Source organism: Heptranchias perlo, chromosome 40, assembly GCF_035084215.1.
Source record: "Heptranchias perlo isolate sHepPer1 chromosome 40, sHepPer1.hap1, whole genome shotgun sequence".
Taxonomy (NCBI): domain Eukaryota; kingdom Metazoa; phylum Chordata; class Chondrichthyes; order Hexanchiformes; family Hexanchidae; genus Heptranchias; species Heptranchias perlo.
In genome coordinates this window covers 1,228,921-1,246,752 of record NC_090364.1, presented here as the reverse complement: position 1 = coordinate 1,246,752, position 17,832 = coordinate 1,228,921, and the positions used below count along the sequence as shown (strand labels likewise).

General features: G+C 48.6%; 2 protein-coding genes and 1 long non-coding RNA gene across 4 annotated transcripts in view; 1 reads left to right on the top strand and 2 right to left on the bottom strand.

Moving 5' to 3' along the window:
• Positions 1-458: 458 nt before the first annotated feature.
• LOC137305454 (trans-1,2-dihydrobenzene-1,2-diol dehydrogenase-like) lies at positions 459-10,576 on the bottom strand. 2 transcript variants are annotated; one of them, XM_067974287.1, is made up of 7 exons: positions 10,349-10,567; positions 8,284-8,395; positions 5,233-5,396; positions 4,291-4,543; positions 2,801-2,925; positions 2,091-2,241; positions 459-708 (listed from the first exon to the last, which is right to left on the bottom strand). In XM_067974287.1, exons 1-7 carry the CDS (start codon positions 10,436-10,438, stop codon positions 599-601), a joined length of 1,005 nt encoding a protein of 334 aa, XP_067830388.1. In that variant the 5' UTR covers positions 10,439-10,567; the 3' UTR covers positions 459-598. The 2 variants fall into 2 exon arrangements, with proteins under 2 accessions (XP_067830388.1, XP_067830389.1); XM_067974288.1 differs by lacking the exon at positions 2,801-2,925 and having other exon boundaries at positions 10,349-10,576.
• Positions 10,577-12,121: 1,545 nt separating this feature from the next.
• LOC137305463 (uncharacterized) lies at positions 12,122-14,474 on the top strand. The gene is made up of 2 exons (XR_010958715.1): positions 12,122-12,923; positions 14,121-14,474. It is a non-coding gene; the product is annotated as an uncharacterized lncRNA (long non-coding RNA).
• Positions 14,475-14,524: 50 nt separating this feature from the next.
• The window catches only part of LOC137305461 (pleckstrin homology domain-containing family A member 7-like), a 58,532-nt gene continuing 55,224 nt past the window's right edge, over positions 14,525-17,832 (bottom strand). Inside the window, 2 exon segments of the mRNA XM_067974299.1 lie at positions 14,525-17,052; positions 17,055-17,591. Coding sequence (XP_067830400.1) covers positions 16,940-17,052; positions 17,055-17,591 — 650 coding nt within the window. The 3' untranslated portion in view covers positions 14,525-16,939.

Genomic DNA, 17,832 nt, shown 5'->3' with positions numbered 1-17,832 from the left:
ATAAATGTGGAGTTTTGCAGTAATTTTCTCTCCATCTGATTGGTCTTGGGGTAATATTGTCGGTTTGGCTGTGACTGCTGTCCTGCCCAGGCTGTGAAACCAGGGTTGGTTCGGGTGGAACCAAATGACTGGCCATTCTTCTCCTTTGGCACAGCAAGATCCCATAATTAGCTGCTGCGGTTGTCTAGATTCCCGTGACTATGAGAAAGCAGAGAGGTAAATTTCCTGGTGGCAGCCCATAGATTGCCAGCTTAGCAAATTGGTTTGCACAGTTTACCCTAGTGACATTTGAATTCATGGTGTTGCAGTATTGGAACCATCACACTGGGTCGCTCGTTCTAAATACTGCCGGTGATTAATACTGAAGGAGCTGTATTTTCCTGGGATGGTTCGCAGTAGTCTGCGAGTGCAGCAACATTGGTCATAAGCCTTGGAACCATGAATCGTAGGCGAGGAGATTCCAGAAGTGCCTTTATTTCACAATCATTGAGCAGTGGAGGAAAGGTCAGGCACGGGTTATAATGCTGCACATTTCCCTCTGACTCACACCATGTATCTGCAGCGGGCACCAGTCCCTCTGATGTCGGAGTTCCTGATTTCAGGCCGTGTCTTGGTTGTACACCACCCCCACCTGCCTTCGAGCCTCGTCCAAAATGCTCATGATCAGCTCACTCTCGGCCAGTGGTAGCTGGGAAGATTCCTTCAGTCCTGGGATTAAAACAGAACAGAAATGGTAGTGGATGCAGTATATTTGGATTTCCAAAAGGCATTCGATAAAGTGACACATAAAAAATTACCGCACAAGATAAGAGCTCAGGGTGTTGGGGGTAATATACTGGCACGGATAGAGGATTGGCTAACTAACAGAAAACAAAGAGTCAGGATAAAAGGGTCATTTTCAAAATGGCAATATGTAACTAGTGGGGGTGCCACAGGGGTCAGTGCTGGGGCCTCAACTATTTACAATATATATCAATGACTTGGATGAAGGAACAGAGTGTCTTGTGGCCAAATTTGCTGATGATACAAAGATAGGTGGAAAATCAAGTTGCGATGAAGACACAAAGTCTCTGAAAAGGGATATTGACAGGTTAAGCGAATGGGCAAAAATTTGGCAGATGGAATATAATGCGGAAAAATGTGAAGTCATCCACTTTGGGAGGAAAAATAAAAAAGCAAAATATTATTTGAATGGAGAAATACTACAAAATGCTGCGGTACAGAGGGATCTGGGTGTCCTCATACATGAAACACAAAAAGTCAACATAGATGTACAGCAGATAATCCGGAAGGCAAACAGAATATTGGCCTTTATTTCTAGGGGGATGGAGTATAAGCAGGGAAGTCATGCTCCAACTGTACAGGGTACTGGTGAGACCACACCTGGAGTACTGTGTACAGTTCTGGTGCCCTTATTTAAGGAAGGACATACTTGTATTGGAGGCAGTTCAGAGAAGGTTCACTAGGTTGATTCCGGGTATGGAAGGGTTGTCTTATGAGGAAAGATTGAACAGGTTGGGTCTATACTCATTGGAGTTTAGAAGAATGAGAGGAGATCTTATTGAAACATACAAGATTCTGAGGGGACTCGATGGGGTAGAGGCTGAGAGGGTGTTACCCCTCATGGGGGAATCTAAAACTAGGGGGCATAGTCTCAGAATAAGGGGTCGCCCATTTAAGACGGAAATGAGGTGGAATTTCTTCTCCCAGAGGGTCGTGAATCTTTGAAATTCTTTACCCCAAAAATCTTTGGAGGCTGAGTCATTGAATACATTCAAGGCTGAGTTAGACAAATTTTTGATCAGCAAGGGAGTCAAAGGATATGGGGAAAGTGGAGTTGAGGTAAAAATCAGATCAGCCATGATATCATTAAATGGCGGAGCAGGCTCGAAGGGCCGAATGGCCGACTCCTGCTCCTATCTCTTATGGGCAATATTGAGGGTGGGGACGGGCAGTATTTAAAAGGGCAGGGTGGGCGATATTGAGGATGGGTATGGGCAGGGTGGGGACAGGCAGTGTTTAAAGGGACAGGGTGGGCAATATGGAGGATGGGGACGGGCAGTATTTAAAGGGGCAGGGTGGGCAGTTACCTTTCTGGAGACACTGCCGCACTTCCTCGGCTTCGTAGCGCAGGCCGGTACTGTTGATGAAGTTGAGGGGTTGAGACGGAGCTGGCAGTGGAAACTCCCTGACTTTCCCATTCACCACCAGACTTGTGGGGCACCACATAAACCCTGGAATCTGGGGGAAAGCACAAGTGTCAATAGAGAACGGTCAGCGTTTTCACAATGATTTTCGGTGCTGACTGAACTGAGAGATCTTTTGGAGAACGGACACTGCATTTCAAGCAATTGCCCAGCGCTGGCCTGAGGGTAGTTCAGGCCAGAGGTCCAGCGACTGCTGCTGGATAGTGCCAGTGTGTAGATACTTGCTCAGCTGTGGTCGAATACCCATGCAAACATTCCTTGGGGTTGTGCATGAAGAATTGGTACTGGTGCCCAGTGGGACTCGGTGCCACTGAGCATAGGGTTAATTGAGGGGAAATGAAATGGATCCTCGCAGTATTCTGAGGCACACTCTTTTAGTACTGCCTTGCTATGGTGGGTGCCGGGAGACCAAGGATCCAGACAGGAAAAATACCAAACGTCTGAACACAGCACATCCTGGCTGCGGATCTGTATTGGGTAATTATACTACAGGCACATAAGCAAAAGCAAGATACAACATTCTACAAAGAGGGCGGAGAAAGGGAGAGTAAGAGGGCAGGGAGTGAATGCCCCCTGCATATCAGGCCAGTTACCGTGATGGTCCCTTTTGTCCCACTGATGGTTGCCTGGTTAGGAAGCTGCACTGCCATGGTTACAGTTACCATAGCCATACGATTTCTGGCGTACTTCAGTACAATGGTCACTGCTTCATCAACACCTGCAGATACAGAGGAAAATGTGAGAAAGGGCCTGTGTCTCTCAGCTGTAGGCGCTGATTCGCAACATGGACAGTATCTCTCAGTACCACACCGGGTGTCACATGGACAGTATCTCTCAGTACCACACTGGATGTCACATGGACAGTATCTCTCAGTACCACACTGGATGTCACATGGACAGTATCTCTCAGTACCACACCGGGGGTGTCACATGGACAGTATCTCTCAGTACCACACCGGGTGTCACATGGACAGTATCTCTCAGTACCACACCGGGTGTCACATGGACAGTATCTCTCAGTACCACACCGGGTGTCACATGGACAGTATCTCTCAGTACCACACCGGGTGTCACATGGACAGTATCTCTCAGTACCACACCGGGTGTCACATGGACAGTATCTCTCAGTACCACACCGGGTGTCACATGGACAGTATCTCTCAGTACCACACCGGGTGTCACATGGACAGTATCTCTCAGTACCACACCGGGTGTCACATGGACAGTATCTCTCAGTACCACACTGGATGTCACATGGACAGTATCTCTCAGTACCACACCGGGTGTCACATGGACAGTATCTCTCAGTACCACACCGGGTGTCACATGGACAGTATCTCTCAGTACCACACCGGGTGTCACATGGACAGTATCTCTCAGTACCACACTGGATGTCACATGGACAGTATCTCTCAGTACCACACCGGGTGTCACATGGACAGTATCTCTCAGTACCACACTGGATGTCACATGGACAGTATCTCTCAGTACCACACCGGGGGTGTCACATGGACAGTATCTCTCAGTACCACACCGGGTGTCACATGGACAGTATCTCTCAGTACCACACCGGGTGTCACATGGACAGTACCACACTGGGTGCCACCTTTTTATAAACTATGAGAGAAGCGCGGAGGGTGATGCTCATGCGGATTATGGTGTCTGAACACATCGAGCCCCCTTTCTATCAGCTGCTCTGATATTCCCTGGACACGGACCACAGTGTCGGGGAACTGACAGTGGCCTGGAGATAAGGTTACCGGGTCTAGGGCTGGCCCCTGGAGCAGCCCTTCTGCTGGGAGCTCGTGGGTCCAGAGGGCACACAGCCCACACCCCAGCACCATGTTCTGCTGGCCCCACAGTAGTCCTGCTGGGTACAGGAAGGCAGCTGAGCTGTGCTGGTAAAACCGGAAAGTGCCATTGTTTGTTCACTCTGGCCCTGCAGTATGGAAGCAGCAACATCGGGAACTGAGCAGAACCATGGGTGGGGGACTGAAGGGAGAGATTTTCATGCTTTTGACAGAGGTGGGGATGAGGAGTTGGTTTTGCCTGTCTCAAATCCAATGGTTAATTCCACACTTGCCTTTCTCGGTGAGGAATCCCGTGGCATGGATAGACTCCGGCTTCTCACCATTGAAAACCATGCAAACAAACTGCAGGCAGTAACAGCCAATGTCCAGGAGCACTCCTCCGCCCAGGTCCTTCTCCACCACCCGTGGAGTGCCCATCATACACGTCCCAAACTCCGCTTTAACCATTTTGACCTCACCCAAATTGTTCTGGGACAGTAGGCATCGAATGGCATTAGAGACGGGGAAAAACCTGGTCCATAAACCCTATCAACACAACAGTCAAAGTTAATCAACAGAGCGTAGCCCACTCCCCAGGACACGGACCACTTCCCCAGGGCAGCCCACTCCCCAGGACACGGACCACTCCCACGGGACACTCCCTAATCCTTGCAGAAGAGTAGGGAGTTCTCCCAGTGTGCATCATTGCTCCCTCGCCCAGTACCATCAAAACCCATCATTTATCACATTTTGGGATCTCATTGTACAAAATGGCTGCTGTGTTTATGTTCGCACAATGTTTGAGATGCTGAAAAGACCCTAGTATCTAATCCGTGCTGTACCTGCCCTGGGAGTGTTTGATGGGACAGTGTAGAGGGAGCTTTACTCTGTATCTAAGCCGGGCTGTACCTGCCCTGGGAGTGTTTGATGGGAGAGTGTAGAGGGAGCTTTACTCTGTATCTAACCCTGTACCTGCCCTGGGAGTGTTTGATGGGAGAGTGTAGAGGGAGCTTTACTCTGTATCTACCCCTGTACCTGCCCTGGGAGAGTGTAGAGGGAGCTTTACTCTGTATCTAACCCGTGCTGTACCTGCCCTGGGAGTGTTTGAACCTGACACTGGGTGCCTAAAATGAGAAATTGTTTCATTTCCTAGCTCTATCGCCGCCCCCCCTGCCCCGCCCCCGCTCCCGGTCTGGGTTCAGTTAGGTTTGTAAAGCTATATTTAATGATCTGACCTCCATGAGGAATCGGTTGCTGTCTCGAGCCGCACAGATGAGCTGTTGGACCTCCCTCAGATTCATGGCCATGGGCTTCTCACAGAGAACATTCTTCCCGGCCTGTAGCATGAGCAAAGCCACCCGCAGGTGCTGAGGGTTGATGGTTCCCACATAGACAATGTCTGACAATCGGGGAATTCAATGTTAGTCTCGCACGGATTGTTCTCCCTCCACCATCTTAACATAACAGCTTAACTGTACACGAACATCTATCCAATAGTGATCATAACATGATCGAGTTCAATGTAGTGTTTGAAAGGGAAAAAAGTGAATCAGCTGCTAAGATTCTAGACTTGGGTAAGGCCGACTTCAATGGGATGAGACAGAGACTGTCCACAGTAAACTGGGCAAATCTGTTAATGGGTAAAACGACTGATGATCAGTGGGAAATGTTTAAAGAAACATTTAACGTGATACAGAACCGGTTTATACCCCTGAGGGGCAAGAACTCTACTTGCCAAAAAAAACAGCCATGGACAACTAAAGAGGTAAGGGACAGTGTAAGACATAAGGAAAGGGCATACAAAAAGGCAAAAAATGGCACAGATCCTGGCGAATGGGAAAGATACAAAGATCAACAAAGGGTCACAAAACAGATGGTAAGAGCTACAAAAAGAGAGTATGAAAAGAAACTTGCAAGGGATATCAAAACCAATACGAAGAACTTTATAGTTATATTAGGAAAAAGAGGGTGGTCAGGAGCAGTGTTGGCCCCTTAAAAACTGAAAGTGGGGATATTGTCATTGACAATGGGGAAATGGCGGACATGTTGAACAATTCCTTTGCGTCAGTATTTACAGTCGAAAAAGAGGATAGCATGCCGGAAATTCCAAGAAAACTAATATTGAATCAGGGACAGGGACTCGATAAAATTAACGTAAGTAAAACAACAGTAATGAAGAAAATAATAGCACTAAAGAGTGACAAATCCGCAGGACCAGATGGTTTCCATCCCAGGGTTTTAAAGGAAGTAGGTGAGCACATTGCAGATGCCCTAACTATAATCTTTCAAAGTTCTCTAGATTTAGGAACTGTCTCTCTAGATTGGAAAATTGCACATGTCACTCCTCTTTTTAAGAAAGGAGAGAGAGGGAAACCAGGGAATTATAGACCAGTTAGCCTAACATCTGTTGTGGGGAAAATGCTGGAGTCTATAATTAAGGATAGGGTGACTGAACACCTCGAGAATTTTCAGTTAATCAGAGACAGCCAGCATGGATTTGTGAAAGGTAGGTCGTGCCTGACAAACCTGATTGAATTTTTTGAAGAGGAGACTAAAGTAGCGGACAGGGGAATGTCAATGGATGTTATTTATATGGACTTCCAGAAGGCATTTGGTAAAGTCCCACATAAGAGACTGTTAGCTAAGTTAGAAGCCCATGGAATCGAGGGAAAAGTACAGACTTGGTTAGGAAGTTGGCTGAGCGAAAGGCGACAGAGAGTAGGGATAATGGGTAGGTACTCACATTGGCAGGATGTGACTAGTGGAGTCCCGCAGGGATCTGTCTTGGGGCTTCAATTATTCACAATATTTATTAACGACTTAGATGAAGGCATAGAAAGTCTCATATCTAAGTTTGCCGATGACACAAAGATTGGTGGCATTGTAAGCAGTGTAGATGAAAACATAAAATTACAAAGCGATATTGATAGATTAGGTGAATGGGCAAAACTGGCAAATGGAATTCAATGTAGACAAATGTGAGGTCATCCACTTTGGGTCAAAAAAGGATAGAACAGGGTACTTTCTAAATGGTAAAAAGTTAAAAACAGTGGATGTCCAAAGGGACTTAGGGGTTCAGGTGCAAAGATCATTGAAGTGCCATGAACAGGTGCAGAAAATAATCAGTAAGGCTAATGGAATGCTGGCCTTTATATCTACAGGACTAGAGTACAAGGGGACAGACGTTATGCTGCAGCTATACAAAACCTTGGTTAGATCGCACCTGGAGTACTGTGAGCAGTTCTGGGCACTGCACCTTCGGAAGGACATATTGGCCTTGGAGGGAGTGCAGCGTAGGTTTACTAGAATGATACCCGGACTTCATGGGTTAAGTTACGAGGAGAGATTACACAAATTGGGGTTGTATTCTCTCGAGTTTGGAAGGTTAAGGGGTGATCTGATCGAAGTTTATAAGATATTAAGGGGAACGGATAGGGTGGATAGAGAGAAACTATTTCCGCTGGTTGGGGATTCTAGGAGTAGGGGGCACAGTCTAAAAATTAGAGCCAGACCTTTCAGGAGTGAGATTAGAAAACATTTCTACACACAAAGGGTGGTAGAAGTTTGGAACTCTCTTCCGCAAACGGCAATTGATACTAGCTCAATTGCTAAATTTAAATGTGAGATAGATAGCTTTTTGGCAACTAAAGGTATTAAGGGATATGGGCCAAAGGCAGGTATATGGAGTTAGATCACAGATCAGCCATGATCTTATCAAATGGCGGCGCAGGCACGAGGGGCTGAATGGCCTAATCCTGTTCCTATGTTCCTATAAATGTCCCTGTGCCTGAGTTTATCCGGGATCACTTTGTGCCTGGGTTTATCCCGGGATGTCCCTGTGCCGGGGTTTATCCTGGGATTGGCCTGGCTGCAGCTTTTCACCAGCCAAGCCGGCTTTTTGAAGTAGGTTTGGGTAATTTGCCCACTGGTTTCCAGTAGTGACCCGCTGGCACCGGTGGACAGAGTCCCGGCTGAGGTTAATTCAGCCCAGACTGGAAATCGAGCCTCGAATCTCCCCTGTCTGTGAGGTCATTTACCCACTGGGCCGTCTGGGCCCAAGCTGCTTTAAGGAGCAAACCTCCCCCATATAAAGTAAAATTAATATTACACACACAGACACACACACACAGACAGATAGACACACACATACACATACAGACAGACAGACACATACACATACAGACAGACACACACACCGACCTAGACACACAGAGATAGACCCCCCCCCACTACAGACACTGTGTTCATTGGTCAGTGCTGACTGACTGGGTACTGGGAGTCCTCACCTATATTGGGATCGTTTGCCAGCTCCTCATACGAGCCGTAAGATTTGGGGATTTCATGCCGCTTTGCAAAGTCGCGAGCTCGCGATGAGTCCCGAGAGGCGACGGCAACCGCCTGAGAAACAAGCAACAATAAATCAGCCCCTATCCTGCCTATTCAGCATGGCCCGCTCCACCTGGTCCAATTACTCCCCTCTCATCCTCTCCATTGGCACTGCCTGTCCATGGGCCCATTCTTCGTGTGTGAGTCTAGACAGTGAGTGTCGGCAGCACTTTGACTGTGGGGGCATCACAGTGGAGCATGATTGTGTCCTCACCACATGTCTGTCCGCACACTCCAACGGAAGTGCTGGGAGGGAGGTGAGTGAGGGTGGGAGGGAGGTGCTGGGAGGGAGGTGAGTGAGGGTGGGCGGGAGGTGCTGGAAGGGAGGTGAGTGAGGGTGGGCGGGAGGTGAGTGAGGGTGGGAGGGAGGTGCTGGAAGGGAGGTGAGTGAGGGTGGGCGGGAGGTGCTGGAAGGGGGGTGAGTGAGGGTGGGCGGGAGGTGAGTGAGGGTGGGAGGGAGGTGCTGGAAGGGAGGTGAGTGAGGGTGGGAGGGAGATGCTGGGAGGGAGGTGAGTGAGGGTGGGCGGGAGGTGCTGGGAGGGAGGTGCTGGAAGGGGATGAGTGAGGGTGGGTGGTGTCCACTCACTGGGCAGGCCAGCCATTATTGACCCACTGAGAGAACGATGCACCCTCGGTCCGCGCCTGGGTTCCCGTCTGGTTTGGCTCGGTCCAGTTCCTCTCCTGCGGTCTCCTCCTCTCCTGACTCTTGCTGGGGTCACTGGCCGCCATCTGGTACCTCACCCATGGGGCAATTCCTCGCCTCAGCCCAGGAGGTGAGTATTGGGGCCTTTTTCTCTCGTCCGCGGGATTTACTGAGCGAAGTTTCCGCTGCACGTGATTCGCCCATCGCCTGTCAGGATTGTGTCGGCTCTGATCTCCCTCATCGATTAACGAGGCTCCCGCCCGATTCAGGCTGCACAGCGGAGAGGTAAGGGAATGGGATGGAGATGGGGAATGGGATGAAGAATTGACCACCTCGTGTTTAAGTCCATCACAGCCCCATGTCCGCTGGGCAGGGAGTCAAAATCTCCCCCAAAGTGCAGAAACATTGAGACCGCTCACGGGTCCTGATCAGTTAATGTTCTACAAACAGTCGATTTACCTCATCACAGTTACACACTGACCTCAAAATTGCTGGGCATCAGTAAAATTACCCTCCCTCCCTCCTTTCCCTCCATTCCTCCGTCCCTCCTCTCTCCCTCAGTTCCACACTCCCCCTTCTCTTACTCCCTCCCTCCTCTTCCTCTTTCCCCCACACTCATCTCCCTCCACCCTCCCCTCTCCCTCCTACCCTCACTCCACGCCCACCCACCTACCCTCCCTCCTTTCCTCCCTCCCAATCCTCTCCCCTCTTCCTGTCCTTCCTCTCTCCCTCAGTCCCACGCTCCCCGTTTTCTTACTCCCTTCCCCTCCTCTCCCTCCCTCCTCTGTCTGTCTCCCTTCCTCTCCCCACCCTCTTTATCCTCTCCCAACCCTCCTATCTTCCCTCCCCCTCCTACCCTTCTTTCCCTGTATCTCCCCACCCTCCTTCCTTCCCTCTCTCCCTCAACTTACCCTCCCTCCTTTCCTCCTCCCTCCCTCTCCTCAACCTCCTTCCTTCCCTCCACCCTCCTCTCCCTCCACCCTCACCATCCTCTCCTCCTGTCTCCTTCCCTCTCCCCACCCTCCTCCTCTCTCCTTCCCTCTCCCCACCCTCCTCCTCTCTCCTTCCCTCTCCCCACCCTCCTCCTCTCTCCTTCCCTCTCTCCCACCCTCCTCTTCTTATTCCCTCTGACCCTCTCTCCTCCTCACTCCCTCTCCCACCCTCCTCTCTCTGTCCCTCTCTCCTCCTCACTCTCCCTCACTCTCTCTTCCCCCTCTCCCTCACTCTCTCCTTCACTCTCTCTCTCTCTCTCCCCCTCACTCTCTCTCTCTTCCCCCTCTCTCTCCCCCTCTCCCTCCTCCCTCCCTCTCCTCTCCCTGTACCTGATGATCCGCAGCCGGGAGGGTTTTCAGAGCCACCATGAAATCGTGGCAGATTTTGCCGGCGCTGCAGATTCCCCACCTCGTCGCCATTGAGGAGCAGGAGGGAGGTTTTGCGGGTCGGGGGTGAGTTGCGGAGATTCTCCCCGGTCCCCGGTCCTTTATAGGGGCAGGAGCGGCTCTCACTGACCCGTCAGCACAAATAACTAACAACACTCGTGCTCCACACACTGAATTAATGAATCATCGGGGTTTAAACACCGGATCCTCGCTCCCAGCGAACCGCCTTCACTCTTCAATGACCGACCCACAGAACATCAACATCTGGGCCCACAGAACATCAACATCTGGGCCCACAGAACATCAACATCTGGATCACCTTGTGTTTGGTGAAATCTTCCTTCAAACACTGACCCGTTTCTGCAGCTTTTCTCGGGTTTTATTCGTTCCGTGTTCCAGCTCCCGCCAAACATTCCGTTATAGAATCACAGAATCTTACAGCATAGGAGGCCGTTCGGCCCATCGAATCCGTGCTGGCTCTGTGCAAGAGCAATCCAGCTAGTCCCACTCCCCCGCCCTTTACCCGTAGCCCTGCAAATATTTTCCTTTCAAGTATTTATCCAGTTCCCTTTTTGAAGGCCATGATTGAATCTGCCTCCACCATCCCCTCGGGCAGTGCATTCCAGATCATAACCTGTGTAAAAATGATTTTCCTCATGTCACCTTTGGTTCTTTTGCCAATCACCTTAAATCTGTGTCCTCTGGTCCTTGATCTTTCCGCCAATGGGAACAGTTTCTCTCTATCTACTCTGTCTAGACCCTTCATGATTTTGAACACCTCTATCAAACCTCCTCTCAATCTTCTCTGTTCCAAGGAGAACAACCCCAGCTTCTCCAGTCTATCCACATAACTAAAGTCCCTCATCCCTGGAATCATTCTAGTAAATCTCTTCTGCACCCTCTCAAAGGCCTTCACATCTTTCCTGAAGTGCGGTCCCCAGAACTGGACACAATACTCCAGTTGTGGCCAAACCAGTGTTTTATAAAGATTCATCATGACTTCCTTGCTTTTGTACTCTATGCCTATATTTATAAAGCCCAGGATCCCATTTGCTTTTGTAACCACTTTCTCAACCTGCCCTGCCACCTTCAATGATTTGTGCACATATACCCCCAGATCTCTCTGTTCCTGCACTCCCTTTAGAATGGACCTTTAATATCCCACCCAGTCTAATCCCACTCTCCCCCTCACTCCCCCTACCCTTTAATATCCCACCCAGTCTAATCCCACTCTCCCCCTCACTCCCCCTACCCTTTAATATCCCACCCAGTCTAATCCCACTCTCCCCCTCACTCCCCATACCCTTTAATATCCCACCCAGTCTAATCCCACTCTCCCCCTCACTCCCCGTACCCTTTAATATCCCACCCAGTCTAATCCCACTCTCCCCCTCACTCCCCCTACCCTTTAATATCCCACCCAGTCTAATCCCACTCTCCCCCTCACTCCCCGTACCCTTTAATATCCCACCCAGTCTAATCCCACTCTCCCCCTCACTCCCCCTACCCTTTAATATCCCACCCAGTCTAATCCCACTCTCCCCCTCACTCCCCCTACCCTTTAATATCCCACCCAGTCTAATCCCACTCTCCCCCTCACTCCCCCTACCCTTTAATATCCCACCCAGTCTAATCCCACTCTCCCCCTCACTCCCCATACCCTTTAATATCCCACCCAGTCTAATCCCACTCTCCCCCTCACTCCCCATACCCTTTAATATCCCACCCAGTCTAATCCCACTCTCCCCCTCACTCCCCGTACCCTTTAATATCCCACCCAGTCTAATCCCACTCTCCCCCTCACTCCCCCTACCCTTTAATATCCCACCCAGTCTAATCCCACTCTCCCCCTCACTCCCTGTACCCTTTAACATCCCACCCAGTCTAACCCCCTTGACCCCATTCACACTGTTTTGTTCAACGTCTCCTTCCCTGGAAATCTATTCCGCAATTCCATTGCTCTTTGGGTGAAAAAGTTCCCACTGTTTGCTTCCGTTTAACTTGTGTCCCTGGGATCTGGACCCTTCACTCTCCAGGATCGTTTACTTGGATCAAATGTTTTATTTTCCTACAGAATCTGAAAACTTTCAGTTAGTTTGCCTCAAAGTCTTTCCTGCGAACAACTCATTAACTCTACACAAGGAAATAACTGATCAGAGCCAGAACAGCCTCCCTTGGATCGTCACCTGGCTGGATTACTGACCCCTGACCCACATTCCACACAACCCACAGCACAGAAACTTCAGCTGACTGGATCCTTCCATCATTTGTTTCTCCTAATATTCAATCCCAATATTTGTGCTCCTCTCATTTAATTCAGTTAATTCATTCATCTTTAACTGATTTCACCGAGTCTGTTGCACAAACCTGTTAATCTGTGGGGGAAAGAAATTCATGATCTTGAGACTTTGTTTGAAGTTCACTAAATTTGTGCCCATGACTGCTGATCTTAACCTGTTTACATTTGGAGAAACGGTGATGGGAGGGTCTCAGGAGACAAGTCTGGAAACTGTAGAAGGTAAATTTAACACCAGACATCAGAAAGATCTTGGATCTGATCTTATGGGATGTAGCATAGAATTGGCTCAGTCATCACTCGGAAATACACGATAGGGGGCTATATAAACGCAAATCTTTTTTTAAGTGGCTGTAAAATTAATGTGCCTCAAATTTAGTGGCTCCTGTGTTGGTCATCCAATGCAGTTGTGGTTTTAAACTTGTCATTTTCCTGTGTTATTTGTTGGTGGGTACAGTGGAACACCTCGAGGGGTAGTGGCAGTGCTATGTTGCTTGATACTCATTTTTAGAAACCAGCTTCCTAACTAATACTGATGTCCAGTCCCTTGAGCACTGAGACACCGCTAGTACCTTGCCCAAGTAGTCATTCTTCATGTTTGAGCCTAGCTGGTTGGTATCTCTACTGTTTGACCAAGACAGACACAGTTGAGCCTAATCATAACCAGCTGTTCACAAACACTTTCCAGTAGGGGTCACTGAATAGCACTGAATCATAGTGGGAAGGCTGGTGGCAGGGAGTTCTCCTGGTGTCCCGGCCAGCATCCACCCTCAACCAATATCACCAAAAAAACAGCGTAACTGGTCATTATCTCATTGCTGTTTGTGGGATCTTCCTCTGTGTAAAAAGGGGGAAAAAAGCCACTCCACTTCAGGCTTATTGTATGTGAAACTCTTTCTATGTAAAGTGTGACTTAAAGGGGCAGGAGCAGCAATATTAGCAGGGAGATGTTGTCATATTTTAATGTTCAGTTCCATTCACAACTCCTGATAATGAAGCAGCCCATGTTGGCCTACAGCAGGACTTGGATAACATCCATGCTTGTGCTGATAAGTGGCAGGTAACATTCGTTCCAAGTGATGATCATTTTGAACAAGAGAAAGCCCAGACATCTCCCCATGAGCTTCAACATTGCTATCTCCCACCATCAAAATCTTGGGGGTCACCTCCTAACCCCTCATCCACCATCTACAAGGATCAGGTCAGGAGTGTGATGGAATACTCACCACTGGCCCGGGATGGGTGCTGCCAGAACAGCACCCAAGCTCGACACCATCCAGTACAGAGTAGTTTGCTTCATCGGTGCCTCTGCCACTATTATCAGTATCCACCCCCTCCACCACCAGCGCAACGTGGCTGCAGTATGTCCTGTCTACAAGATGCACTGCCGCAACTCACCAAGTTTACTTTTGACAGCAGCTCCCTCTCCTGTGACCTCTGTAATGAGATGGACGAGCAACAACCGTGAGGACGCCATCACCTTCAAATACCCCTCTAAGTTATACACCATGCTGACTTGGACATACGTCACTGCCCTTCATTGTCGCTGGGTCAATATCCTGGAATTCCCTACTTAACATCATTGTGACAGCACCATCAGCCCAAGGACAGCAGCGGTTCAAGGAGAAGGCTCACGACCGCCTTCTCAGCAACTAGGAATGGGCAATAAATGGAGCCTTTCCAATTTCTCCCACATCCTGAGATCAAATTTTAAAAAAAGTATTGAGTGAAAATAAATGCTAAAAATAAATAACTCCCAATGAGTTCATATTGGTTCAGTGGTGATAAACAGTTTGATGACTTCACTGTTGTAAGGATTTCACTTGTGTTCAAACATAGAAAGCTTTAATCGCATGTCTAGAGAAAGCAAAGGGCACTTTAATACAATGTATTGGTCTTTCAAATCAAATATCGCGGCTGCACTGCACTCTTCACTTTGCACCAAGTTCTCCATCTTGCTGTTGTGCTCAATATGACAGCATAACAAGATAGATGGGAATGAGGAAGGCCTTCCAGCCTGTCCTAGCTCTTCCATCCAGAAGGAGCCTAGAGTCCCCCTATCACAGTATCCAACTGTTCCTTAGAAACCTCCAGTTTCCCTCCAGTACCCAAAGTGGAGGCCAATCCACCTGTCAATCACTCTTTGTATGAAGAGTTGGGAAAGTGGAACAGCGGTGATGCATCCCGACAAGGAAGGAGGAGACTCCAGGGGCTGCATGGCTGGGCTCGGCAGCAGGAGAAGGTTGGCCACCTGCCTCCCTGCTTGGCCAGGGAATGCTGTGCCCAAGGAGAGTCCAGCAACGATACACAATGTTTTGGCGTATGCAAAAGCAACTACGTGACGGGACAATGGTGTAAATTCCCCTGTGTTTACCACGTGTAACGAGACAGTAGTGTAAATTCTCTCGTGTTTAGCACGTGTAACAGGACAGCATTGCAACTCTAACCCCTAACACAGAACACAAACCCTAACCCCTAATTCTAACCACAAACACTAACCCTAAACCCAAACAGAACAGCAGTAGCCTTATTAAAATGGGTCCAAGTATTTTTAGAAGCCATTTCTCTGGAAAATTACTTGACATTTTCCCCGCAGTATCAGCATCATATCCACTAACCGATTTCTCAAACCTCTGTGTGATTCAATTCCATCCTGCTCCCCCACAGGTCAAAGTCCCCCAACACTTATCGAAAACACAATTTCCATCTGGCCTGACTCTCTGACCACCTGACCACCTACCTAAATAAGCAAATGTATCTGTTCACCTCCTCCTTTCCTGTCAATCACTTCCTCTGCCTGTCAATCACATCTTCTGCCTGACAATCACCTCCGCTGCCTGTCAATCATCTCCTCTGCCTGACAATCACCTCTTCTTCCTGGCAATCACCTCTTCTGCCTGTCAATCACCTCTTCTGCCTGTCAATCACCTCTGCTGCCTGTCAATCACCTCTTCTGCCTGTCAATCACCTCCGCTGCCTGTCAATCATCTCACCTGCCTGTCAATCACCTCCGCTGCCTGTCAATCATCTCACCTGCCTGTCAATCACCTCTTCTGCCTGTCAATCATCTCACCTGCCTGTCAATCACCTCTTCTGCCTGTCAATCACCTCTTCTGCCTGTCAATCACCTTGTAACTAATGTCCAATTTGTTACACGTCCCCATCAGGTGATGGAAATTATCCAGTGACCTGAAGCAAAGAAATTTCTGCAAATACAAACTCGGCTCTCGGACATTTTTCAGCCGATTCGATTCAACCCTTTTCAGATTCTCTTATTGTAGCTCCTGATTCTCCAACCTTAGAATCACACTCTGATTTAACTCATCCCCTGCTCCCTGTTTATCGTCTGTAATGAGATATGTATAAAATGAATTTTTTTTTAAAATTCCAGTTTTGTACAATTTACTAAATTTAGTGCAAATTAGTTCTGAATTGTGGGCAGTTTTGTGTGGAGAGTCCAGGACGGCTGAGAACGGCCATGAGACGACCCCAAACTCATTTCTTGTGGGACCCTTTCAGCCAGCGGACAGAGGAGCCCCTTACTACACCAGCGTGGGCAGAGGTGAAGGGTCAGTGTTTAGGGGAGGAGTGGTAATGAGGAGGGTCATTTCACTCTGTGCCTTTAGCCTGGGGAGACTCTGGTGAGGTAATAAACTCCGATTCCTGTGGGTTTTTACCCCAGTGAGGGGGCCCTAGGTGGACAGGGGTGGGGCTTGGGATGTGGGAGTGAGGATTGGATAGATTCTAACACTTCACTTCATCCACTCAACCTTTAAAAAGGAATTCCCTGTTACCACAGATTAATACTGTAAATTGACAAACTTTTTTTTTGAAACTGCTCTCCATGCTCTGGAAAGCCAACGTGTTACAGTCCTCTTACAATGAACGGATTACCAGACCCTCTCCCCAATCTGGACGATTCCAGTGATCACTCTGTCACCAGTGTGTAACATTGGAAATTGATCAATTATGATTTGGAAATGTCTGATTCTATGGAGACAGTTCAGGTTGACCCTGAGTGTCGAGACGGGCTGAGTGGAACCTCCATGAATTAGCGAAAGGCCCAAAGCTGATAATGAAGATCCCTGTGTGATTCGATGAGTCTCTCAGTGACAGGGAGACCTCCCAGCAGCATTCAGTGAGAATGGGCTGAGGAAGTCTCCCCTGAATTCCCATGGTCTGTCTCTATCTCAGGCACATCTGGCTGCTGCCTCATTTGTGAGACACTCCTCGACCAGCTACTCTTGGGTCAGCCTCTGATCCGAGTGATCTTCCACCACAATTAAATTAATGTTACTGAGCACTCTGGCTGTTAAACCCACTTTCACGGCCTCGCCCTCCTGTGGGATTCCAGATTGGTGGAGGTTTTGTGTTCTCCCAATTTGGGATTGGCTGGTTCTACCTCTAGGGTTAAACATGGATTGGTGGAGTTGCTTTCCTTTATTGAATATTGATTGGTTGTTTCTCCTTGGTTATTTTGCACTGAATCAATGGTCTCTTGCCCTGAATTCAAATTGGCTGGCTCTTGGTGCCAAGGCTTTGGATTGGCTGGCTCTTGGTGCCAAGGCTTTGGATTGGCTGGCCCTTCTTGGTGCCAAGGCTTTGGATTGGCTTTCCCTTCTTGGTGCCAAGGCTTTGGATTGGCTGGCCCTTCTTGGTGCCAAGGCTTTGGATTGGCTGGCCCTTCTTGGTGCCAAGGCTTTGGATTGGTTGTTCCATCTTGGTGCCCTGAGTTCGGATTGGCTGTCTCTTTGTGTTGTCCTAAATTAAAGATGACCACATTTTTCTGCAGTTTTGATTCAGACTCAGGGTTCTCTGAGTGGCCTGTGTCCCTCATAGTTTGATTATCTGTCTCCTCTCCCTGTTCCTGGAACTCGGCTAAAGCTTTAGCTAAAAGGAAAATAAAATGAGAAAAGCAGAGATCATATTTTGGACTGAATATGAAGTCAAACAATAAATTATAACAAGATTCAAATATTTCCCTCTGCATCAACTCTCTGCCTTACATCTAACATTCTATATAGAGTCAAATGGGCACAGTGCCAATGGGTACAGTGACATTGGTACAGTGTCAATGGGTAGACCGTCAATGGATACAGTGTCAATGGATACAGTGTCAATGGATACAGTG